The 27,847-nt window shown below is 48.0% G+C and overlaps 1 protein-coding gene across 1 annotated transcript in view; it reads left to right on the top strand.

Moving 5' to 3' along the window:
• Nucleotides 1–9,035: 9,035 nt before the first annotated feature.
• fbn1 (fibrillin 1) overlaps nucleotides 9,036–27,847 on the top strand; it is a 126,016-nt gene continuing 107,204 nt past the window's right edge. The window contains 6 exon segments of the mRNA XM_031812385.1: nucleotides 9,036–9,384; nucleotides 9,675–10,053; nucleotides 14,303–14,385; nucleotides 16,360–16,458; nucleotides 19,855–19,950; nucleotides 20,155–20,250. Coding sequence (XP_031668245.1) covers nucleotides 9,809–10,053; nucleotides 14,303–14,385; nucleotides 16,360–16,458; nucleotides 19,855–19,950; nucleotides 20,155–20,250 — 619 coding nt within the window. The 5' untranslated portion in view covers nucleotides 9,036–9,384; nucleotides 9,675–9,808.

Genomic DNA, 27,847 nt, shown 5'->3' with positions numbered 1-27,847 from the left:
CATACCAATAAAGCATCATTGAAATGATTTTTACCAGAAACACATACATGTTGACCAGCTCTGGGGGAATTCCCCAGAAGGAGTGTAATAATGATTCACCACTAGAGCAATCTGTCTTCTTACTAATGAGGAGGAATGTCTGTCCATCTGCCAACTCCAAACACCATGTTACTCATAGACCGGAAAAAGCTGGAAACGACCCCTCCCAGCTATCTGTCGCTAACACTCTGACTCTATCCTTCTCTTCAGACCGAGTTCTCTATCTCTCATACTCTCTCTCTCTCTCCTTCTCCTTTCCTTCCTCTCTTTCTCTCTCGCTCCCTCACTCTCTCTCCTCCCTCTCTATTCCCTCCCTCCCTCTTTCTGAGTCAGAGACTTCGCCCAACACGACCAAGAACAACAATGACCTAGAGTGGTGATGTCATCCTCTCTGACAGGGTCCTACTGCATGTGTGCCATGTGAGTTAACCCCTGAGGTCACACTCTGACCCTTGATCCCTGATGCCACCCTGAACATGGCTCAACACACACACACAGGTACAACTGTTGTGTCCGTATTCTTTTTCATGACAGAGCTCCTGTCTCTATTGGACAGAGGGTGTGGCGTTTAGGGAAGGTGGGAGTTGAGGGGTTTTCACAGTGATCATTTTGGGAGTTCCAGTGAGAAGCCTGATGCCTGCAGGCAGCTGAAAATACACAACTAACCATCTTCACTACAGATACGTTTTCTGTGTGAGAGACAGAGACAGAGACAGAGAGAGAGAGAGAGAGAGAGAGAGAGAGAGAGAGAGAGAGAGAGAGAGAGAGAGAGAGAGAGAGAGAGAGAGAGAGAGAGACGGAGAGAGAGAAGCAGAGAGAGAGAAGCAGAGAGAGAGAGAGAGAGAGAGAGAGAGAGAGAGAGAGACAGAGAGAGACAGAGAGAGAGAGAGAAGCAGAGAGAGAGAGAAGCAGAGAGAGAGAGAGAGACAGAGAGAGAGAGAGAGAGACAGAGAGAGACAGAGAGAGACAGAGAGAGACAGAGAGAGACAGAGAGAGAGAGAGAAGCAGAGAGAGAGAGAAGCAGAGAGCGAGAGAGACAGAGAGAGAGAGAGAGAGAGAGAGAGAGAGACGGAGTGTACCAGACCTTTTTTAGGGTTCAGTCATCCACTCTACTTTATCTGCTGCAAGGCTTTAGGAACTTCCTGTGAAGTGTTTTGGTGTGTGTATATGCGTGCCTGTGTGTGTGAGAGAGATGAGTGGGTGGGAGCTTCCCGAGCCAGATCGAGGGGCAGACAGACAGAGTGGGTGGAAGACAAATATTTCTGGAAGTAAACTTCAAATAGCAAAACTATTCTTTCTCCATTCTTTTCTCATTCCCTAGTTCTTTGGCTAAATGCTGTTTCTTCTCTCTTGGATCATTTCTGTTACTACTTGTTCACAGAGCACACACACACACGAACACGCACAGACGCTCGCACGCATGCACACACACAGACAGCGTGCCTGTATGTAAACATAACTGGGACACAGCATGACGTCTGACTGTTTATCAGTATCAGTCTGTATATGTGTGTTGCCAGACTGACTCAACTGTTGAACATGCTCAACAGTGACCATGTGACAGTTAAGGAGTTAGACAGAGTCTCCCTCCTCCTGGACCTATGGAGGTGGAAGGTTCCACTGGCAGACTGGCCGGACCTCAACGACCTGTGCAACCCGACTGGAGAGGAGCTCAGGTGGACATGGGTTGTTGTTGTGGAGACTTCTGTCACCATGATGAAACATCTCATCCTACATCCAGGACAACACTCCTTGGTATCAGACGGATGTAGCTACTGACCACACTGTCTCTCATCTACTGACCACACTGTCTCCCAGCTACTGACCACACTGTCTCTCATCTACTGACCACACTGTCTCCCAGCTACTGACCACACTGTCTCCCAGCTACTGACCACACTGTCTCTCATCTACTGACCACACTGTCTCCCAGCTACTGACCACACTGTCTCTCAGCTACTGACCACACTGTCTCCCAGCTACTGACCACTCTATCTCCCAGCTACTGACCACACTGTCTCCCAGCTACTGACCACTCTGTCTCCCAGCTACTGACCACTCTGTCTCCCAGCTACTGACCACACTGTCTCCCAACTACTGACCACACTGTCTCCCAACTACTGACCACACTGTCTCCCAGCTACTGACCTCTCTATCTCCCAGCTACTGACCACACTGTCTCCCAACTACTGACCACACTGTCTCCCAACTACTGACCACACTGTCTCCCAGCTACTGACCTCTCTGTCTCCCAGCTACTGACCTCTCTGTCTCCCAGCTACTGACCACACTGTCTCCCAACTACTGACCACACTGTCTCCCAGCTACTGACCTCTCTATCTCCCAGCTACTGACCACACTGTCTCTCAGCTACTGACCACACTGTCTCCCAGCTACTGACCACACTGTCTCCCAACTACTGACCACACTGTCTCCCAACTACTGACCACACTGTCTCCCAGCTACTGACCACACTGTCTCCCAGCTACTGACCACACTGTCTCCCAGCTACTGACCTCTCTGTCTCCCAGCTACTGACCACACTGTCTCCCAGCTACTGACCTCTCTGTCTCCCAGCTACTGACCTCTCTGTCTCCCAGCTACTGACCTCTCTATCTCCCAGCTACTGACCACACTGTCTCCCAACTACTGACCACACTCTCCCAGCTACTAACCTCTCTGTCTCCCAACTACTGACCACACTGTCTCCCAGCTACTGCAACACTGTCTCCCAGCTAATGACCACACTGTCTCCCAGCTACTGACCACACTGTCTCCCAGCTAATGACCACACTGTCTCCCAGCTACTGACCACACTGTCTCCCAGCTAATGACCACACTGTCTCCCAACTACTAACCTCTCTGTCTCCCAGCTAATGACCACACTGTCTCCCAGCTAATGACCACACTGTCTCCCAACTACTGACCACACTGTCTCCCAGCTACTGACCACACTGTCTCCCAGCTAATGACCACACTGTCTCCCAACTACTGACCACACTGTCTCCCAGCTACTGACCACACTGTCTCCCAGCTACTGACCACACTGTCTCCCAGCTACTGCAACACTGGACTGGCCTGAGGCTGCAGGGGAAACTCGCTGCTCTGGACCATGCTGACCACTCTGTCTCCCATTCCATGAACCAAAATGCAGCCGTTGGCGAGGACGTTCTCACCTTTACTGTTAAGGCGAGGCTGCAAGTTCTACCAACAAAATATAATGTACTGTAACACTCTGGTACCCTGCAAACCATAACATTATACATGAGTCAAATGTAATGGAGTCCATTGCCCATGTTGTGAATGGCTGCTGTTCATAAGGATTGGTACATTACTAGACATGACTGCCTTGTTGACCTGATAGCCAGCACACATGCATAAACATTTGTGTGTAAGGGGAAGCTGGTTTGATGATGATGTGTTTTCCTGTGTTCCAAATACGCCAGATATTGTTGTTGTGGGAGAAGCCAGTGGGAGGAGCTCATTTTGGAAGTGGGCTGCTCATTGGACGGCTACATGGATCAGGCCTTTACTGAGAAGCTGCTTAAATACCAGCCCCTTGTGACATGCTGGGACAGCCTCGGGTGGAGGGACAAGCTGTGGCTCTGATATTTGGCAGTCTTGGCCACATACACAGGCTTGCAGTGTGTGGCCTTTCAGATTGCGGGCCTGACAAAAACTAGGACAAAGCAGTTGGCTAGATACCGCTCTGTTTTAGCTGTCGTGGGCAGCCCAGCTGTTTGGTGAAGGAGGTATTTCTGTACCCTGGACTGCCATGCACACAGGGACCTCTGAAATGTTTGGATCATTTTTTTGTACATTTGATTGGTGAATTAAAATAAAGTATTTAAAGTGTGTGTGTGTGTGTGTGTGTGTCTAGCGGATATTTTTGGTGTGCCACTTGGGTAAAGTCAGAGAGGACATTTTCCATGCCTAAGATGGTCAGATCTCACACACACACACACACACACACACACACACACACACACACACACACACACACACACACACACACACACACACACACACACACACACACACACACACACACACACACACACACACACACACGCACACACACACACACACACACACACACACACTACAAGGTTGATGCCAAACTATAAGAATGGAGGAAAGTATTCAAAATTCCATTATTTTTCTCATGACAACAGAATAAACTCTAAACTCTGAACAATTTACAATCATCTGGATTGTACAGGGAATAGAACCATCTCTGCTTCGTCTCGTTTTCTAGACATATTTCACATTAATATTGTCTCTCTCTGGCGAGGCCTGTACTGCCAAAGACAACACACAGTGTGAGAATGTCTAACTGAAGCTACTTCTGTCTGGAGCATAAATACTGATACTGATACTCCCTATACAGTTACTGCTGAGAGAGAGAGAGTGTGTGAGTGAGGGAGAGAGAGAGAGAGAGAGAGAGAGAGAGAGAGAGAGAGAGAGAGAGAGAGAGAGAGAGAGAGAGAGAGAGAGAGAGAGAAAATGACGTGATAGTTTAGTATCAGAGGGTGAGTTGGGGAGCCTGACTGTAACCAAGTAAACAACTCATTGACCCACTGAAGTCTGTGTGTGTTTATGAAAGATGTCACTTTTGTATTCATATCCTTTGCAGTCATTCAGTACAGATGGCTGTGTGTTGGCCGAGAGCTCAGAGCTGCGCTAATGATGTAGGACACACACACACTACATTACACTGCAGGATGATAATTGTTGGAGTTCCCGTAAGACATTAGAGTCCAGGGCTGTGTTTTATTCCAGGAATATGCAGCCTCCATTTTGTGGTTGTTCACTCTGCTGTAGTCCTCCCCAGATGCTGAAAACAAAACCTTTGACACACTATTGTCACATATTAATAATGATCCATTTGGGATCAAATGCTAATATTTTAGCTAAATGTTTAGGCTGTATGTAAAAGCAACACGGGCAGAAACTAGGTGGAGCTGTTGCTCATCTAGTTGTCTCAGCGTCGTGAAGGGGAGAGGACAACTTTCTGGACTGAAACCTATTGTCTCTTCTCCTTGTGATGGAATGCCTGTCTGAACTATACTGAGCTAATAAGCAGAGGCTGGGCCGAGTGGCGGGTAGGATTACAGTGCCTGGACTGGGTGATGGGATGGTAGGATTACAGTGCCTGGACTGGGTGAGAGATGGTAGGATTACAGTGCCTGGACTGGGTGAGAGATGGTAGGATTACAGTGCCTGGACTGGGTGAGAGATGGTAGGATTACAGTGCCTGGACTGGGTGAGAGATGGTATGATTACAGTGCCTGGACTGGGTAAGGGATGGTAGGATTACAGTGCCTGGACTGGGTGAGAGATGGTAGGATTACAGTGTCTGGACTGGGTGAGAGATGGTATGATTACATTGCCTGGACTGGGTAACGGATGGTAGGATTACAGTGCCTGGACTGGGTGAGAGATGGTAGGATTACAGTGCCTGGACTGGGTGAGAGATGGTAGGATTACAGTGCCTGGACTGGGTGAGAGATGGTAGGATTACAGTGCCTGGACTGGGTGAGAGATGGTAGGATTACAGTGCCTGGACTGGGTGAGAGATGGTAGGATTACAGTGCCTGGACTGGGTGAGAGATGGTAGGATTACAGTGTCTGGACTGGGTGAGAGATGGTAGGATTGCAGTGTCTGGACTGGGTGAGAGATGGTAGGATTACAGTGCCTGGACTGGGTGAGAGATGGTAGGATTACAGTGCCTGGACTGGGTGAGAGATGGTAGGATTACAGTGTCTGGACTGGGTGAGAGATGGTATGATTACAGTGCCTGGACTGGGTAAGGGATGGTAGGATTACAGTGCCTGGACTGGGTAAGGGATGGTAGGATTACAGTGCCTGGACTGGGTGAGAGATGGTAGGATTACAGTGCCTGGACTGGGTGAGAGATGGTAGGATTACAGTGCCTGGACTGGGTGAGAGATGGTAGGATTACAGTGCCTGGACTGGGTGAGAGATGGTAGGATTACAGTGCCTGGACTGGGTGAGAGATGGTAGGATTACAGTGCCTGGACTGGGTGAGAGATGGTAGGATTACAGTGCCTGGACTGGGTGAGAGATGGTAGGATTACAGTGCCTGGACTGGGTGAGAGATGGTAGGATTACAGTGCCTGGACTGGGTGAGAGATGGTAGGATTACAGTGCCTGGACTGGGTGAGAGATGGTAGGATTACAGTGTCTGGACTGGGTGAGAGATGGTATGATTACAGTGCCTGGACTGGGTAACGGATGGTAGGATTACAGTGCCTGGACTGGGTGAGAGATGGTAGGATTACAGTGCCTGGACTGGGTAAGGGATGGTAGGATTACAGTGCCTGGACTGGGTGAGAGATGGTAGGATTACAGTGCCTGGACTGGGTGAGAGATGATAGGATTAGAGTGCCTGGACTGGGTGAGAGATGGTAGGATTACAGTGCCTGGACTGGGTGAGAGATGGTAGGATTACAGTGCCTGGACTGGGTGAGAGATGGTAGGATTACAGTGCCTGGACTGGGTGAGAGATGGTAGGATTACAGTACCTGGACTGGGTGAGAGATGGTAGGATTGCAGTGCCTGGACTGGGTGAGAGATGGTAGGATTACAGTACCTGGACTGGGTGAGAGATGGTCCCCAACCCACCATAGCCCCTCAGTCAGATACACTACAGGAGATCTCTACTCTGCTGCCTGAATGAGCCCTCTACTCCAACTCTAACTCCATCCGGCTGTGGTTCTCTCTTACACACGTTCATAACAACCCATTCCCATGTTTAGAAACTTAGAAATGGGCCACTCTCCTCTAGAAAGATAGATAGATGGCCTATGGGAAGGAGGGAGAGTTTGGAGGATAGGATAGATAGAGGGCCTATGGGAAGGAGGGAGAGTTTGGAGGATAGGATATATAGATGGCCTATGGGAAGGAGGGAGAGTTTGGAGGATAGGATAGATAGAGGGCCTTTGGGAAGGAGGGAGAGTTTGGAGGATAGGATAGATAGAGGGCCTATGGGAAGGAGGGAGAGTTTGGAGGATAGGATAGATAGAGGGCCTTTGGGAAGGAGGGAGAGTTTGGAGGATAGGATAGATAGAGGGCCTATGGGAAGGAGGGAGAGTTTGGAGGATAGGATAGATAGAGGGCCTATGGGAAGGAGGGAGAGTTTGGATGATAGGATAGATAGAGGGCCTATGGGAAGGAGGGAGAGTTTGGAGGATAGGATATATAGATGGCCTATGGGAAGGAGGGAGAGTTTGGAGGATAGGATAGATAGAGGGCCTATGGGAAGGAGGGAGTGTTTGGAGGATAGGATAGATAGAGGGCCTATGGGAAGGAGGGAGAGTTTGGAGGATAGGATAGATAGAGGGCCTATGGGAAGGAGGGAGAGTTTGGATGATAGGATAGATAGAGGGCCTTTGGGAAGGAGGGAGAGTTTGGAGGATAGGATAGATAGAGGGCCTATGGGAAGGAGGGAGAGTTTGGAGGATAGGATAGATAGAGGGCCTATGGGAAGGAGGGAGAGTTTGGATGATAGGATAGATAGAGGGCCTATGGGAAGGAGGGAGAGTTTGGAGGATAGGATAGATAGAGGGCCTATGGGAAGGAGGGAGAGTTTGGAGGATAGGATAGATAGAGGGCCTATGGGAAGGAGGGAGTGTTTGGAGGATAGGATAGATAGAGGGCCTATGGGAAGGAGGGAGAGTTTGGAGGATAGGATAGATAGAGGGCCTATGGGAAGGAGGGAGTGTTTGGAGGATAGGATAGATAGAGGGCCTATGGGAAAAAGGGACAGAGGTAACGAGGGATGGTGGTAGGGAGGTTGGGATCGAGGGCGGAAGGGAGGGAGAGAGGGAGTGACAGTGGAAGAGAGGGAGTGAAGGAGAGAGAGAGGGGGAGGGAGAGAGGGAGTGAAGGAGAGAGAGAGGGGGGAGGGAGGGAGGGAGAGAGGGAGTGAAGGAGAGAGGGAGGGATAGATAGATGGCAGGAGGAAGTTGTGTCCCTGGCATGCTCTGCTCTCTGGTCTAATTTCCTAACATCTCCAGAACACTGAGTCTGTGTATGATTCGTTTTAATGCCACAACCACTGGCTGGATAAGCATCCCTCTCTCCTCCAGAACACAGACGCTCGCAAGCACACACACACACACACACACACACACACACACACACACACACACACACACACACACACACACACACACACACACACACACACACACACACACACACACACACACACACACACACACACACACACACACACACACACACACACAAAGACTCTGACATTCCCTGATACACTTCGTTGTAGAGAAAGAGAGAGAGAGGGACACAGAGAGGGAGAGAGAGAAAGAGACGTGTGGGCGTTGTTGTTGAAATGTTTAATTAAAGAGCATAGTGATATCACCTCTGAGTGGTGGAGTCTCAGAACACATTGCAAAAGGTCCTGTTCATTCTGAACAGTCCCAAATTATTCCAATCAGTTCCAAATGGTTTTCAACCTGCTCACAGACACAACAGGTGTCCTTACATGACCACCTTCCACCTCCACACTGTTTGTAAAAACTGTCTTCTGTGGTTTTACTCAATATTGTCATTAAATGTACGCAGTGTAAAGCTTTCACAGTGGACAGACTATGTAACATAAATGGTAATTACCAAAATGTAAGGTATGTGTTCTGAGATTAGGCTTGTCTTGGTTACACTGTGCTTTAAATATCATGGATGAGTTTTGTTCTATCACAATCACATAGGCCTATCTTACCTGCTGAAAACAAAGTAGGTGTCTTTACTCTTTACATTATTCTAACAAACCTCTAAGTGCTAATGTTGTATGAAGTGTCTCCCCCTCTCGCTATGGCGCTATAACATTAACGTTGTGTTTCTAACGGTACCAGTAGTGGACCCTTGTTTGACTGGAATGTATGTATCGCGAGAGGACAAAAACATTTTGGGGAAAGTTGAGGAGGGCAGGGATGGGGAGTGAGTGAGTTTGGCTGTGTGAGAGACAGGGAGAGAAAGAGAGCAGGGGAGAAGGACAGGGAAGAAGACCTATCTTCTCCACGGCTACTGTAGAATGTCTCAACGCCTCTCTCCACCTATAGTGTAGAATGTCTCAACGCCTCTGATCACGCCATACAGAATCAAGGCATCCTGATCATCTCGGATGTGTCGGATTTAATAAAGAGAGAACACATTGCTAGACTATTGACAATTTGATTTTGTCACTGGAGGTTATTTTCCATTCTTCTTCTTTTCTTGAAGTCGTTTATTCTGGAACAGCAAGTACGTGGGGTACTGCGCCTGGACTGCTTTGACGACTGTCTTCCAGCTGTGGAGAGAAGGTAGGCATTTTCTCCTGCGCAATTAATTGCACAATGCTTTTAGATTTGAATTAAAACAAACTTGAAGTACCACTTATGTTCTTATTGGACTATTTGCATTATTTATACAAATTATTGTTAGATACTTCGTCTGTAACCTCAACATCTGCCAGAGATGCATTCCGTGCAGACAGTCGTAGTGTCTATAGAAAAGTATCATAGCCCAGTTATTTTTCTCCAAATTGCAGCATCTTCTGCGCTGCACATTTCTCTGCTTGTTTCTGAAAAACAATCTGATATTTTTTTTGCAGCTTGACTCGGGACTATTTCCCTGAGCCCCGTTGGATTTAGGAGAAGCGCGACTTAAAACCGAAAATACAACAGTTTTTTTGACCAAAAAGTGGAGTTATTGTGTACTTGTGAGAAGATCACCAGGCCTGTGGCAATGTGTCGGGGGCGGCTGGTGAGGCTGGCGGTGGGTCTGGTGGCGGTCCTTTCGCTGTGGACGGAGCCTGGCGGGGCTGAGGCTGAGCAGGCTGGGGGAACCGGAGGAGAAGCTAGACTTACCGAAGGCGAGCTGGTGTCTTTGCCGTTATTAACTGTAGACAGCGAGCCGGCCAGGCAGACTCCGTCCCAACCCAGAGCCAGCCGGGCCAAGCGGAGGGGAGGAGGGACAGACGTCCTCAAAGGGTAGGCAATGGCTCGATCTATTATCACTTATCCCTTATGAGACAGTCACCAGCACCTTACCTTCATTTACACCTTGTAGGCATAGTCTAATGAAGTTGTTACTAATGGTCTGTCATTACTACATCATTATAGTCCATACGTTTTAAACATATGCGTTCTGTAGGTAGTTAACCTGTCACAGTGTCATGCATGTAGTTCTACATTATATATCACTCTGTATTGATGAGGGAGATGTTAGTTGCTTACTTAATCTATCATCTACAGGATTATAAACATCCTCATTCTCCCTCACTAGTGCATGTTCAATAAGAATCTAGTATACTAGTCAGGTCATTACTACCTCTGTAGGTCTACTGCTGTGGTCTACTAGTCAGGTCATCACTACCACTGTAGGTCCTACTGCTGTGGTCTACTAGTCAGGTCATTACTACCTCTGTAGGTCTACTGCTGTGGTCTACTAGCCAGGTCATTACTACCTCTATAGGTCTACTGCTGTGGTCTACTAGTCAGGTCATTACTACCTCTGTAGGTCTACTGCTGTGGTCTACTAGTCAGGTCATCACTACCACTGTAGGTCCTACTGCTGTGGTCTACTAGTCAGGTCATTACTACCTCTGTAGGTCTACTGCTGTGGTCTACTAGTCAGGTCATTACTACCTCTGTAGGTCTACTGCTGTGGTCTACTAGTCAGGTCATTACTACCTCTGTAGGTCTACTGCTGTGGTCTACTAGTCAGGTCATTACTACCTCTGTAGGTCTACTGCTGTGGTCTACTAGTCAGGTCATCACTACCACTGTAGGTCCTACTGCTGTGGTCCATTAGTCAGGTCATTACTACCACTGTAGGTCCTACTGCTGTGGTCTACTAGTCAGGTCATCACTACCACTGTAGGTCCTACTGCTGTGGTCTACTAGTCAGGTCATTACTACCACTGTAGGTCTACTGCTGTGGTCTACTAGTCAGGTCATTACTACCACTGTAGGTCCTACTGCTGTGGTCTACTGGTCAGGTCATTACTACCTCTGTAGGTCTACTGCTGTGGTCTATTAGTCAGGTCATTACTACCTCTGTAGGTCCTACTGCTGTGGTCTACTAGTCAGGTCATCACTACCACTGTAGGTCCTACTGCTGTGATCTATTAGTCAGGTCATTACTACCACTGTAGATCCTACTGCTGTGGTCTACTAGTCAGGTCATTACTACCACTGTAGGTCTACTAGTCAGGTCATTACTACCACTGTAGGTCCTACTGCTGTGGTCTACTGGTCAGGTCATTACTACCTCTGTAGGTCCTACTGCTGTGGTCTATTAGTCAGGTCATTACTACCACTGTAGGTCCTACTGCTGTGGTCTATTAGTCAGGTCATTACTACCACTGTAGGTCCTACTGCTGTGGTCTACTAGTCAGGTCATTACTACCACTGTAGGTCTTACTGCTGTGGTCTATTAGTCAGGTCATTACTACCTCTGTAGGTCTACTGCTGTGGTCTACTAGTCAGGTAGGTCCTACTGCTGTGGTCTACTAGTCAGGTCATTACTACCACTGTAGGTCCTACTGCTGTGGTCTATTAGTCAGGTCATTACTACCACTGTAGATCCTACTGCTGTGGTCTACTAGTCAGGTCATTACTACCTCTGTAGGTCTACTGCTGTGGTCTATTAGTCAGGTCATTACTACCTCTGTAGGTCTACTGCTGTGGTCTACTAGTCAGGTCATTACTACCTCTGTAGGTCTACTGCTGTGGTCTATTAGTCAGGTCATTACTACCTCTGTAGGTCTACTGCTGTGGTCTACTAGTCAGGTCATTACTACTTCTGTAGGTCTACTGCTGTGGTCTATTAGTTAGGTCATTACTACCTCTTTAGACCTACTGCTGTGGTCTACTAGTCAGGTCATTACTACTTCTGTAGGACTACTGCTGTGGTCTACTAGTCAGGTCATTACTACTTCTGTAGGTCTACTGCTGTGGTCTACTAGTCAGGTCATTACTACTTCTGTAGACCTACTGCTGTGGTCTACTAGTCAGGTCATTACTACCTCTGTAGACCTACTGCTGTGGTCTATTAGTCAGGTCATTTCTACCTCTGTAGACCTACTGCTGTGGTCTATTAGTCAGGTCATTACTACCACTCTAGGTCCTACTGCTGTGGTCTACTAGTCAGGTCATTACTACTTCTGTAGGTCTACTGCTGTGGTCTACTAGTCAGGTCATTACTACTTCTGTAGACCTACTGCTGTGGTCTACTAGTCAGGTCATTACTACCTCTGTAGACCTACTGCTGTGGTCTACTAGTCAGGTCATTACTACCACTGTAGACCTACTGCTGTGGTCTACTAGTCAGTGGTCATTACTGAAGACAAGGTCACAGGAGAGTTTAACATTTTCCTTTTGTTAATTTGTTCAGAATGCCATCGCTGGACCCCAACAGGTGGGATTCTCTGTGATGAGAAGTTAGGATGAAAGTTTAGTAATTAAATACTGGCAAGAATATCACATTCCTGTCGGCTGCAACAATAAATTATATCCAAACAAAGGAGCCCATTGGCGGTGTGGGGCTGTCGGAATGCCTGCTGGACTGAGAGAGAGAAAAGAGAGGGAGAGAGAGAGAGAAAAGAGAGGGAGGGAGAGAGAGAGAGAGAGAGGGAGAGTTAGAGAGAGAGAGAGAGAGAGTTAGAGAGAGGGAGGGAGAGAGAGAGAGAAAAGAGAGGGAGAGAGAGAGGGGAGAGAGAGAGAGAGAGAGAGATAGAGAGAGAGAGAGAGAGAGAGAGAGGGAGAGTTAGAGAGAGGGAGAGAGAGAGAGAGAGAGAGAGAGTTAGAGAGAGGGAGGGAGAGAGAGAGAGAGAGAGAAAAGAGAGGGAGAGAGAGAGGGGAGAGAGAGAGAGAGGGAGGGATGGAGAGAGGAGGGAGGGATGTAGAGAGAGAGAGAGAGAGAAGGAGGGAGGGATGGAGAGAGAGAAGCAGTTTAATATTTTCTCTAGTCCTAAACACCACACCCTGCTTTTTAAAGCACATCAGCAGCTGTACACAGTGGGTCACTGCTTGAGAGGTGGTGTGTGTGTGTGTGTGTGTGTGTGTGTGTGTGTGTGTGTGTGTGTGTGTGTGTGTGTGTGTGTGTGTGTGTGTGTGTGTGTGTGTGTGTGTGTGTGTGTGTGTGTGTGTGTGTGTGTGTGTTTCTATGTGTTTGTGTGCGTGTGTGTGTGTGTGCACATTTGTATGTATATCATGACTGTAGACAGCTGATACTGTCATAGATGGATCAATGCCTAATCTCCAGGGCTCACAAGCTATGGTTGTTTGAAGTGTGTTTATTGTGAGTTAATTCATCAGAACCGTTCTCCATTCAGGCAGAGCGACACTTTTAACTCTCACAGTGAAGGATCAGGTACTGCAGTTCAGCATACAGGCCACTGTGTTGTGCTGTTTTCCCGCTGGCAATACAGTCACTAGATGGAGCCCAGTCACGGAGTGTTGCAACCCATGATGTACTAAACAGTCTGTGGTTGCAACAGACACAGTCTGAAAGCGTGCTATGCTGTGTGAAGCCTTTCTTCCTATTACACAACATTCAAACTCTGTCTCCGTACGTTTGTATGTTCGTCCGTTCGTATGTTCGTCACATGTGATATCTCAGACAGCACTGACCTGATTGTCGTGGGGGATGACATGTTTACTGTTGCTTTGTTCACAATAACATTGATCCCATGACTATATACTGTATCATTGAGATCCACTAATCCAGTACATCTTCAAGCTTTGATTAAACCAGTTGTGTTAGTGCTGGGCTGGAACAATTATGTGCACCGAAGGCAGGGGTCTCCAGGCAGGACCATGGTTGTAGAATGAGGTGTGTGGGGTCCAGAAAGTGTTTAACCAGGGGGTCTCCAGACAGGACGGACCATGGTTGTAGAATGAGGTGTGTGTGGGCTCCAGAAAGTCTTTAACCAGGGGGTCTCCAGACAGGACCATGGCTGTAGAATGAGGTGTGTGTGGGCTCCAGAAAGTGTTTAACCAGGGGGTCTCCAGACAGGACCATGGCTGTAGAATGACGTGTGTGTGGGCTCCAGAAAGTGTTTAACCAGGGGGTCTCCAGACAGGACCATGGCTGTAGAATGAGGTGTGTGTGGGCTCCAGAAAGTGTTTAACCAGGGGGTCTTCAGACAGGACCCTGGTTGTAGAATGAGGTGTGTGTGGGCTCCAGAAAGTGTTTAACCAGTGATACTGTGTGTCTGTCTCTCCTCTTCCGCAGGCCCAATGTGTGTGGCTCTCGTTTCAACTCCTACTGCTGTCCAGGATGGAAGACTCTGACTGGGGGCAACCAGTGCATCGTCCGTGAGTCTCTCTCTGTCTGTTTTCTGTCTACTGTCTCTTATCTACACACCATGGTTTTCTAAACCCAATGGTACTGTATATTACTATTTGTTCTGTGCTGTTTGTAGTTAATGTATATGGGCAAATGTGTTCTTGGGAAGCCTAACATATTGTGCATGTGTTATAGTAATATGTCTGTGTAGGTAAGTTAGGGTGTACTGACTGTCTCATAGTCATATGTCTGTGAAGGTAAGGCAGGGTGTACTGTGTAGTGTTGAGTATAGTATGATGAGTGCTTGTAACACTATGAGGTTAGTGTGTTTGTGTCTGAGCCAGGCTGGTGGGCGGGCCCAAACCCGGTCCTGTTCCAGAACGCTGTGGTCCTGGCCCACAATGTCCTGTGGCGCAGTAGGGAGGCGGCCCAGCTCTCTCTATGGGCAGCTAGTGCTGTTTGTCCAATTAGCTTAGCCAGACACAGCATGGCTCTGAGATAACTAACTCATTAAGACTTAGCTATCCCGTCATACTCTGATAAGACTGGAAATCAAAACGTACTGAAGGTGTTTAACCCTCAAGCTACCAATGACCCCAGTCCGTAGGCTACTTACTATACAGTATGTGCGTGGGACCAACATGATATGCTATAATGCCAGGGTTAAAGTGAGCCTGAACTGTTCAGATCAGAGAAGTGAAACAGTGAAGTGATACTTCAGTCAAATGAAAGGTGATGTCAGTTTGTCTCCTGAGTCTGAATGGGTCTACTCTCTGAGATGTTATTTTGCCCTGGCCAGAGAGTAGCAGGCATCTCTCTCTCTCTCTCTTTCTCCTTTCTCTCTCTCTTTCTCTCTCTCTCTCTCTCTCTCTCTCTCTCTCTCTCTCTCTCTCTCTCTCTCTCTCTCTCTCAGGAAAGCAGGGAACTTGTATCAGAGTTGGGTTCAGGAAGCCCGTAGCAGGGTGGTGGGTTGCACAGGACTGTGTGATTGGGATTGTGATTGCGGCCTGGCTGCCTGCCTGCCTCTAATGACATTGTTTAGCAGTGGAGTCTTGGGACACAGGGTCACTCTCCCCATGCTCCCTGCCTCCCTCTACCTGACTAGGCTGGGGGGGTTGCTATGGTAGCAGGAGGGATCGGGGGTGGGTGTACCAGCTCCAGGCTGCCTGCCTCCCTCTACCTGACTGGGCTGGGGGGGTTGCTATGGTAGCAGGAGGGATCGGGGGTGGGTGTACCAGCTCCAGACTGCCTGCCTCCCTCTACCTGACTGGGCTGGGGGGGTTGCTATGGTAGCAGGAGGGATCGGGGGTGGGTGTACCAGCTCCAGACTGCCTGCCTCCCTCTACCTGACTGGGCTGGGGGGGATGCTATGGTAGCAGGAGGGATCGTTTTTTTTTTGTACCAGCTCCATGCTGCCTGCCTCCCTCTACCTGACTGGGCTGGGAGGGGGGTTGCTATGGTAGCAGGAGGGATCGGGGGTGGGTGTACCAGCTCCAGGCTGCCTGCCTGAATACAGTCGTTAAGTCTGTACTGTATGACCACCCAAAAGTAGTGAATTCTGGGTAGAAAATAGCAACACCACAGTCCTACCAGATGGACTCCAGTATTACAGTACTAAACCCCATACCAGCCATGATGAGGGCTGAGCAACAGAACAGACATATTTGGCCAACAGGAGTTGTATGTTTCAAATGAAAGCTCCTGATGAGGTCTCTCTTCTGGTTAGCTGGGATGGTCAACTCTACAGTGAGAGACTGAAGGGGGAGAAGCTTGTGACAGCCAATAAAAACCCTTCTATTGTAGACTAGATGGACCAGAGTTTTTCCTAACCAGGTAACCTGACCTGCACCAACTCTAGGCCCTATGGGCATAACATTTGAATGTGCTGTCCTGTAAGATTAGGAGAATCTCTCCTCCTCATAATCAACTCAGATGACTGTGTTTATAGATCCATGCAGACTGTGTGTGGTTCTGAGGTGTGTTGTCTCTCTGGTCCTCTGCAGCTATCTGTCGGAGCTCGTGTGGAGACGGGTTCTGCTCCAGACCCAACATGTGTACCTGTCCTACCGGATCCATCTCTCCTTCTTGTGGATCCATGTCAGGTACTGTCAGACCAACACCAGAGCAGAACAATAAGCTAGAATGATGTACAACAGTGTCTATCAACCGTATCTCTACACATTCAGATAGAACACTGCTTTACAGGGACTTTGTCTTTAAAAGCTTTAGGGCTGGATTCAGTCCGTAGCGCCGAACATCTGCATTGTAGTGCGGTTGAAATGTGAAGGTCATTTTTGATTGAGATGACATATAGATCGTTTACTGAGAATGCGGTCTCCACAAAAGCAGCTATAACGCTGATCTACTGAATGAATCCAGCCCTTAGTTTCCCTGTATGAGCCAGATAAATGTGAACTGTGTTTAGGAAGGAACAGCCTTATCCCCAGGCCCACCACACCCCAGCCCACATCTGACTGTAGTCTATCACCACCTTACTTTAGCCTGGTGTCCATTCTTCCATTTCAAAGGCCTTTCACTGCCTTTACTAACAAGGACTTCAACATATGAAACAGATAATAGATATTCTAGATCCATGTATGAGAAAAGTGGACCCAGTCAGCCAAGTCTAGGTCCACCACGCCCCATCCCTCTGCTTCCCTCTAACTCTCCTCTGTGGATTTAAAAAAGACATCCACTGTTACACATCACTGAAGTCTGCAACATATTTTTCCCACTTGGCAGCATAAACAATGGCTGGTGTTGAGAGGTGTGAAACAGAGAACTCAGATGCAGAAATCTGTTCTGTTTCCTTCTCTGGAGAACTGAGATTCAGAGTTACAGAGTTGGAGAGCTGCAGGGCTGGGCTGTTAGAGCTGATGGACTAGGAGGGAGGCTGTTAGAGCTGATGGACTAGGAGGGAGGCTGTTAGAGCTGATGGACTAGGAGGGAGGCTGTTAGAGCTGATGGACTAGGAGGGAGGAGGCTGTTAGAGCTGATGGACTAGGAGGGAGGCTGTTAGAGCTGATGGACTAGGAGGGAGGCTGTTAGAGCTGATGGACTAGGAGGGAGGCTGTTAGAGCTGATGGACTAGGAGGGAGGCTGTTAGAGCTGATGGACTAGGAGGGAGGCTGTTAGAGCTGATGGACTAGGAGGGAGGCTGTTAGAGCTGATGGACTAGGAGGGAGGCTGTTAGAGCTGATGGACTAGGAGGGAGGAGGCTGTTAGAGCTGATGTACTAGGAGGGAGGAGGCTGTTAGAGCTGATGGACTAGGAGGGAGGCTGTTAGAGCTGATGTACTAGGAGGGAGGAGGCTATTAGAGCTGATGGACTAGGAGGGAGGAGGCTGTTAGAGCTGATGGACTAGGAGGGAGGCTGTTAGAGCTGATGTACTAGGAGGGAGGAGGCTGTTAGAGCTGATGTACTAGGAGGGAGGAGGCTGTTAGAGCTGATGGACTAGGAGGGAGGCTGTTAGAGCTGATGGACTAGGAGGGAGGAGGCTGTTAGAGCTGATGGACTAGGAGGGAGGCTGTTAGAGCTGATGTACTAGGAGGGAGGCTGTTAGAGCTGATGTACTAGGAGGGAGGCTGTTAGAGCTGATGTACTAGGAAGGAGGGTGGGTGGGAAGGAGGGAGGGAGGAGGGAGGCTGTTAGAGCTCATGGCCTAGGAGGGAGGGTGGGTGGGAAGGAGGGAGGGAGGAGGGAGGCTGTTAGAGCTGATGTACTAGGAGGGAGGGTGGGCGGGAAGGAGGGAGGGAGGAGGGAGGCTGTTAGAGCTGATGTACTAGGAGGGAGGGTGGGTGGGAAGGAGGGAGGGAGGAGGGAGGCTGTTAGAGCTCATGGACTAGGAGGGAGGGTGGGTGGGAAGGAGGGAGGGAGGAGGGAGGGAGGCTGTTAGAGCTGATGTACTAGGAGGGAGGGTGGGCGGGAAGGAGGGAGGGAGGAGCGAGGCTGTTAGAGCTGATGTACTAGGAGGGAGGGTGGGTGGGAAGGAGGGAGGGAGGAGGGAGGCTGTTAGAGCTGATGTACTAGGAGGGAGGGTGGGTGGGAAGGAGGGAGGGAGGAGGGAGGCTGTTAGAGCTGATGTACTAGGAGGGAGGGTGGGTGGGAAGGAGGGAGGGAGAGGGAGGCTGTTAGAGCTCATGGACTAGGAGGGAGGGTGGGTGGGAAGGAGGGAGGGAGGAGGGAGGCTGTTAGAGCTGATGTACTAGGAGGGAGGGTGGGCGGGAAGGAGGGAGGGAGGAGGGAGGCTGTTAGAGCTCATGGACTAGGAGGGAGGGTGGGCGGGAAGGAGGGATGGAGGGAAGAGGGAGGCTGTTAGAGCTGATGGACTAGGAGGGAGGGTGGGTGGGAAGGAGGGATGGAGGGAGGAGGGAGGCTGTTGTTTTGGCAGTGATTGCTACAGTGCAGATTGTTTTGTGGTTTCTACCATGACTATTGGATGATGTTATATCCTGTCTCAGGGTTCTCCCTCCCTGGTCGTGTTAGAGTGTGTGTGCTGGGAGCAGGGTGGTGTTCAGTAGGGCACACCGTAGCAAAATACTTTGAAACAGAGAAATGAAAGTGAGCCTTTCTTATTGAACAGGTTCAGGTAGTACCTCCCTGTTTCACTCTGTTTCAAAAAGTCTTCTCCTGTTTCTTGCCTACTGAAAAGACTAGCTGCACAGAATCTAAAATGTGCAACGACACTCCACCAAAACTTAACATAACTCTCCAAAAACAACCCACTATACAGTACAGCACAGAGCTCATGAAGAATTGATCTATTTTGCCGTGCCGCTCTCCCTTGAATAGCAGCTGAACTGTGAAGCTGATTGTTCAGTCTCAGGGCAGAATGGGTGTGTGTGTTGGAAGAGTTCCATAGTCAACATCTACTAATCCTTGTTGCAGCGTTGAGTAGAGCAGCTCAGAGCAGTGTTGGGCCGTGTGCTCATCTGTTTTCACACAATCAATTTGAGCGAATATTATATCTGAATGGGATTTATGATAAACACAATTCGGAGGAAATTTTGGTGCGTTTGTACTGAAAGTGTAGCCCTATCTGTGTGTTTGTGTTGTAAGCTTTCTCTCTCTCTCTCTCTCTCTCTCTCTCTCTCTCTCCTCCCCCTCCCTCTCTCTCTCTCTCTCCTCCCCCTCCCTCCCTCCCTCTCTCTCTCTCTCTCTCTCTCTCTCTCTCTCTCTCTCTCTCTCTCTCTCTCTCTCTCTCTCTCTCTCTCTCTCCCTCTCTCTCTCCTCTCTCCTCCCCCCTCCCTCTCTCTCTCTCTCTCTCTCTCTCTCTCTCTCTCGCTCTCTCTCTCTCCTCCCCCTCCCTCTCTCTCTCTCTCTCTCCTCCCCCTCCCTCTCTCTCTCTCTCTCTCTCTCTCTCTCTCTCCCTCTCTCCCTCTCTCTCTCTCTCTCTCTCTCTCTCTCTCTCTCTCTCTCTCTCTCTCTCTCTCTCTCTCTCTCTCTCTCTCTCTCTCTCTCTCTCTCTCTCTCTCTCCCTCCCTCCCAACCCCCACCAGTCCAAAACTGTAACATCCGCTGTATGAACGGTGGGAGCTGTGCTGATGACCACTGCCAGTGTCAGAAAGGATACGTGGGAAACCACTGTGGTCAACGTAAGAACCGCTATGTACACACAACCACTATATACACACAATACAACCATTATACGACCACTTTACAACCACTACACAACTATTACACAACCTCTACACAACCACTGTACAACCAATATACAGCCACCTGTAGAAACACTGTATAAACACTATAGGTGGGATCCTAACCTATACTGTCTTTCTCTCTCCCTCTCTCCCATGCAGCGGTGTGTGAGACAGGTTGTCAGAATGGAGGACGGTGTGTGGCTCCTAACCGCTGTGTTTGTACCTACGGCTTCACGGGGGCACAGTGTGAGAGAGGTAGGATCACAGTTCTCATTTATACCTCTGTCTGTCTGTCAGAATTGACATGTTCTCAGAATGAGGACAGCTGACAGTGTTGATAGCGTGACATGTTTGCTTCATACACAACAGTGTGTTTTATTGTCCAGAACATGGTTTGTTGTTGAACACTGTGCCTGTCACGCTGTGTTCCTAAATGACGGTAATTTTCCACATCTGCTGAAAGACTGAGGTCTGGAAAATGTCCAGGCCTATTGGATGTTTGCTGTTGGTTGCCCCCACCAGCGTCCTGGTGTGCTCTGAACTCTGGTAAAAACTGTGGAGTTACTATTGGGCCGTATTGCAAATAAAGATAATGATATTGAAAGCAAGACATAAAAACAGAAAGTACTTCAGTAAGTATAAAGGCTCCATATAAATCCATTCCATGTAGGCGGGGCTTAGAGGGTAGCATAGTTGATGCATCCTTATTGGTCAACCAGTTCTGGAGTATTATCTCCACTTCATGTTTTGATTGGTGGGATGTTTAATGACACAGAGAAAGACTAGAAGGAAGGGTGCCCCTACTGGCCTCCAGCACCACTTCCAGTAACATCTGGTCTCCCATCCAGGGACCAACCAGGACCAACCCTGTTTAGCTCCAGAGGCAAACCATCAGTGGGATGCAGGGTGGGGTGATGTTGGAATGTGCCAAACTTGAAACGGCAGAAAAATGATTGTAGGCGAAGAGGAGGCATTTGATCACGATCAAGTTTTTATTGAAAATGTTTCATTTAAAACTATTGCATTCCTTTACAATTCATTTGTGTGCACATTTAAAAATGATACTTTTGGATTTATGTTTTGCTTTCAATATCAATATTATTGTTTGCAGCACTAAGAATTTTGTTCTCGATTTCAGATGCTTTTCTTGATATTAATGACACAAATGTAACTCCTTAGAAAACATGTACACACACACACGCACACACACACACACACACACACACACACGCACACACACACACGCACACACACACACACACACACACACACACACACACACACACACACACACACACACACACACACACACACACACACACACACACACACACACACACACACACACACACCACACACACACACACACACACACACACACACACACACACGTGCACACACATTATAACATGCACACATACGGTATACACACACGCGCACATGTGCACACACACACAAAAATGCACACGTGCACACGTAGTCACACACGCACACGTGCACACACATACACACACACACGCTTGCACGCACACATATACACACACACACACACACACACACACACACATACACACACACACAAGGAGATGCAAGACGTACGTAGGTCTCTGTCTCTAGCGATGGTGTGACCCCTGGAGGTTGTAGCAGTGACCTTGTAAAGATAATATTTAGTTTAACAGCAGAACACTAATTGCTGTCCTCCTCACACACAGACGGGCTGCGTCTTTACTCTGAAATGGTCCCCTTGCCTCTGCTACTTTCCTTCAGGGTTACTGATAACTGACAGGACAGATTTGGTTCTGGGGTGAAGCTCTCTGTTTATCTGAAATGATTTGGTCCTTCCCCTGCTCAGATAGAGCTGACACAGGGTACAATGTGTGTGTGTGTTCTGTTTATTGTGTGTGTCTGTCCCTAGAGACTGTCCCACCCTGATACTGGGCTTAGAACTCAACCAGCTGAGGAACACATGCACACACGCACACTCAAACACGCACACACATACATACTGTACATACTGCTCGTCCAACATCTCATTCCAAAGTCATGGTCATTAATATGGAGTTGGTCCCCCTTTGCTGCTATAACAGTCTCCACTCTTCTGGGAAGGCTTTCCACTAGATGTTGGAACATTGCTACAGGGACTTGCTTCCATTCAACAACGAGCATTTATGCGGTTGGACACTGATGTTGGGCGATTAGGCCTGTCTCGCAGTCGGCATTCGAATTCATCCCAAAGATGCTTGATGGGGTTGAGGGTCAGGGCTCTGTGCAGGCCAGTCAAGTTCTTCCACACCGATCTCGACAAACCATTTCTGTATGGACCTCGTATTGTGCATGGGGGCATTGTCATGCTGAAACAGGAAAGGGCCTTCCTCAACAGTTGGCACCATGCATTCGGGCAGGTGCGGTTCTCCTGGCATCCACCAAACCCAGATTTGTCCGTTGGACTGCTAGATGGTGAAGCGTGATTCATCACTCCAGAGAACACATTTCCACTGCTCCAGAGTCCAATGGTGGCGAAATTCACACCACTCCTGCCGATGCTTGGCATTGCGCATGGTGATCTTAGGCTGGTGTGCTGCTGCTCGGCCATGTAAACCTCTTCACAGAAATGTGACAAACTGACTTTTTGGAGAAATGACATCCTATGACGGTGCCACGTTGAAAGTCACTGAGCTCTTCAGTAAGGCCATTCTACTGCCAATATTTGTCTATGGAGATTTATACACCTGTCAGCAACGGGTGTGGCTGAAATAGAATCCACTCATTTGAAGGGGTTTCCACATACTTTTGTATATAGTGTACATACTGTACATACCTACCTACATACATACATACATACATACATACATACCTACCTACATACATACATACATACATACATACATACATACATACATACATACATACATACATACATACATACATACATACATACTGTACATACATACATACATACATACATACTGTACATACCTACCTACCTACATACATACATACATACATACATACATACATACATACATACATACATACATACATACATACATACATACATACATACATACTGTACATACATACATACATACATACATACATACATACATACATACATACATACATACATACATACTGTACATACATACATACATACTGTACATACATACATACATACATACATACATACATACATACATACATACTGTACATACATACATACATACATACATACATACATACATACATACATACATACATACTGTACATACATACATACATACATACATACATACATACATACATACATACATACATACATACATACATACATACTGTACATACATACATACATACATACATACATACATACATACATACATACATACTGTACATACATACATACATACATACTGTAATACTATACATACATACATACTGTACATACATACATACATACATACATACATACATATCGACATACATACATACATACATACATACTTACATACATACATACATACATACATACATACTGTACATACTGTACATACATACATACTGTAATACTATACATACATACATACTGTACATACATACATACATACATACATACATACATACATACATACATACATACTTACATACATACATACATACTGTACATACATACATACATACATACATACATACTGTACATACATACATACATACATACATACATACATACATACATACATACTGTACATGCATACTGTACATACATACATACATACTGTACATACATACATGCATACTGTACATACATACATACATACATACATACTGTACATACATACTGTACATACATACTGTACATACATACATACATACTGTACATACATACATGCATACTGTACATACATACATACATACATACTGTACATACATACTGTACATACATACATACATACATACATACATACATACATACATACATACATACTGTACATACATACATACATACTGTACATACATACATACATACATACATACATACACACACACACACACGCACGATACGCCATTTATATCCATGGTTTGACATGGTTGTATGGTCAGAGAGAGAGAGAAAGAAAGGGAGAGTGAGACAAAGGGAGAGAGAGAGAGAGAAAGGGAGAGGGAGAGAGGAAAGGAAAGGGAGAGAGGAAAGGAGAGGGAGAGAGGAAAGGAGAGGGAGAGAGAGAAAGGGAGAGGGAGAGATGAAAGGAAAGGGAGAGAGGAAAGGAGAGGGAGAGAGGAAAGGAGAGGGAGAGAGAAAGGGAGAGGGAGAGAGAGAGGAAAGAAGAGGGAGAGAGAGAGAGAGAGAAAGGGAGAGGGGGAGAGGAAAGGAAAGGGAGAGAGGAAAGGAAAGGGAGAGAGGAAAGGAGAGGGAGAGAGAAAGTGAGAAGGAGAGAAGAAAGGGAGAGCGGAAAGGAGAGGGAGAGAGGAAAGGAGAGAGAGAGAGGAAAGGAGAGGGAGTGAGAAATGGAGGGGGAGAGAAAGGGAGTGAGAAAGGGAGAAGGAGAGAGGAAAGGAGAGGGAGAGAGAAAGGGAGAGGGAGAGAGAGAGAAAGGGAGAGGAGAGAGGAAAGGAGAGGGAGAGAAAGGGAGAAGGAGAGAGGAAAGGAGAGGGCGAGAGAAAGGGAGAGGGAGAGGGATAGAGGAAAGGAAAGGAAGGGTGTGTGTCTAGCAGAGAAATGTGGAAAAGATGGACAGATTTCTGTATAAACATGATATCTGGAGTGTCTCCAGGAAAGTCAGTTGACCCAGTTCATGATGGGTTTCCCCTCTTTCCTTCCCTTCTTGTCTTCTCTTCACACCAGACCTACTGCTGTTGTGGAAACACTCAGGTATCGTCTAGTGCCACGAGGCTTTCAGGACCCGACCATGTGACCAGACCAGGCAAACTCCTAGCCCTAGTCACGAATCCTGCCATAGTTCTGCAGAGGTTCAGATCGGAACACTTCTGGAATGGAATACATCATTATGACTAATCAAAACATCCAGAGAGAGTTCCGTTTGTGCCCAATAACTTTTAGATGATGTGTAAAACACAAACAAGTTGATTATGACACATTTACTTGGAGTTGTTATTGATCTGACCAAGTCTGTAGTCCTGTAGAGGGGCTGGGTGGGGCACCAAGTCTGTAGTCCCATAGAGGGGCTGGGTGGGGCACCAAGTCTGTAGTCCCATAGAGGGGCTGGGTAGGGCACCAAGTCTGTAGTCCCATAGAGGGGCTGGGTGGGGCACCAAGTCTGTAGTCCTGTAGAGGGGCTGGGTGGGGCACCAAGTCTGTAGTCCCATAGAGGGGCTGGGTGGGGCACCAAGTCTGTAGTCCTGTAGAGGGGCTGGGTGGGGCACCAAGTCTGTAGTCCCATAGAGGGGCTGGGTGGGGCACCAAGTCTGTAGTCCCATAGAGGGGCTGGGTAGGGCACCAAGTCTGTAGTCCCATAGAGGGCTGGGTAGGGCACCAAGTCTGTAGTCCTGTAGAGGGGCTGGGTGGGGCACCAAGTCTGTAGTCCTGTAGAGGGGCTGGGTAGGGCACCAAGTCTGTAGTCCCATAGAGGGCTGGGTGGGGCACCAAGTCTGTAGTCCTGTAGAGGGGCTGGGTGGGGCACCAAGTCTGTAGTCCTGTAGAGGGGCTGGGTAGGGCACCAAGTCTGTAGTCCCATAGAGGGGCTGGGTGGGGCACCAAGTCTGTAGTCCTGTAGAGGGGCTGGGTAGGGCACCAAGTCTGTAGTCCATAGAGGGGCTGGTAGGGCACCAAGTCTGTAGTCCTGTAGAGGGGCTGGGTAGGGCACCAAGTCTGTAGTCCTGTAGAGGGGCTGGGTAGGGCACCAAGTCTGTAGTCCCATAGAGGGGCTGGGTAGGGCACCAAGTCTGTAGTCCCGTAGAGGGGCTGGGTAGGGCACCAAGTCTGCAGTCCTGTAGAGGGGCTGGGTAGGGCACCAAGTCTGTAGTCCCATAGAGGGGCTGGGTAGGGCACCAAGTCTGTAGTCCTGTAGAGGGGCTGGGTAGGGCACCAAGTCTGTAGTCCCATAGAGGGGCTGGGTAGGGCACCAAGTCTGTAGTCCTGTAGAGGGGCTGGGTAGGGCACCAAGTCTGTAGTCCTGTAGAGGGGCTGGGTGGGGCACCAAGTCTGTAGTCCCATAGAGGGGCTGGGTAGGGCACCAAGTCTGTAGTCCTGTAGAGGGGCTGATACTGAGAGTGTGTGTTAACATGTCGGATTGTTCCCAGATGTTGTAAGAGGACATGGGTGGATCCACTAGCTGTAAAGAGGGGGAGGGGTAGGGATAGGGGGAGGGGGGGAGGAGGGGGGGAGTAAAAAGAGAAGGAAGAAGAAAGGAGATGAATGCTAGAATGACACCACATTCACCCTACAGCTCTGTTCTGTTTACCTCAGAACGCACACACACACACACACACACACACACACACACACACACACACACACACACACACACACACACACACACACACACACACACACACACACACACACACACACACACACACACGCACACACACACACACACACACACGCACACACACAATGAATGCAGGGGTGTCTTTTAATGGCTTTGTGTTTGTCTTTCTAGTTTTCCTTGTCTCGCAATCTCCTGTCAGTAATTCAGTAATGACCAGTGCATGTGTGTGAGGATGTGTGTGTGTGGTGGTAATGACCAATGCATGTGTGTGAGTATGTGTGTGTGGTTGTAATGAGCAGGTATCATGTCAGATGGATTATGTGTCAAGCAGACAATAACAACAGCTCCAGTGTAATGTGATGAGAGAGAGACCTTCGCCAGTGTTTAGAATGATCTCTGTGCTGATTATAGAAGACGTTTAGTGAAATCTCTCCTCATTCTCTCTAATTCTGCTTCCCCTAAACCAGACAGAGTAGACAGTCTACTGTAGACCCTGTGTTGCTGGTCAGTCTGCAGCTGGGTGTGCCAGTCATTTTAATGTTCAGGTTGAAGGTCTTGTCTGCACTGAGACAGTCTGGGTCGGCACTATCTGATCAAACTACAAAGGATGGAAGTGCACTTTCTCTCCAACATGTGGACCCTAAAGCTAACCTTAGCCCTAAAGCTAACCTTAGCCCTAACGTTAACCTTAGCCCTAAAGCTAACCTTAGCCCTAACGTTAACCTTAGCCCTAAAGCTAACCTTAGCCCTAACGTTAACCTTAGCCCTAAAGCTAACCTTAGCCCTAACGTTAACCTTAGCCCTAACGTTAACCTTAGCCCTAATGTTAACCTTAGCCCTAACGTTAACCTTAGCCCTAACGTTAACCTTAGCCCTAACGTTAACCTTAGCCCTAACGCTAACCTTAGCCCTAACGTTAACCTTGACCCTAACGTTAACCTTAGCCCTAACGTTAACCTTAGCCCTAACGCTAACCTTGACCCTAATGTTAACCTTAGCCCTAACGTTAACCTTAGCCCTAACGCTAACCTTGACCCTAATGTTAACCATAGCCCTAACGTTAACCTTAGCCCTAACGTTAACCTTAGCCCTAACGTTAACCTTAGCCCTAACGTTAACCTTAGCCCTAACGTTAACCTTAGCCCTAACGTTAACCTTAGCCCTAACGCTAACCTTAGCCCTAACGTTAACCTTGGCCCTAACGTTAACCTTAGCCCTAACGTTAACCTTAGCCCTAACGCTAACCTTGACCCTAACGCTAACTTTGACCCTAATGTTAACCTTAGCCCTAACGTTACCTTGACCCTAATGCTAACCTTAGCCCTAACGTTAACCTTAGCCCTAACGTTAACCTTGACCCTAACGTTAACCTTGACCCTAATGTTAACCTTAGCCCTAACGTTAAC

The sequence above is a fragment of the Oncorhynchus kisutch genome, unplaced genomic scaffold (assembly GCF_002021735.2).
Source record: "Oncorhynchus kisutch isolate 150728-3 unplaced genomic scaffold, Okis_V2 Okis03b-Okis08b_hom, whole genome shotgun sequence".
In the NCBI taxonomy this organism is placed as follows: Eukaryota; Metazoa; Chordata; class Actinopteri; order Salmoniformes; family Salmonidae; genus Oncorhynchus; species Oncorhynchus kisutch.
The sequence above is the reverse complement of the archived record's forward strand: the minus strand, read 5'-3'. Positions and strand labels throughout refer to the sequence as shown.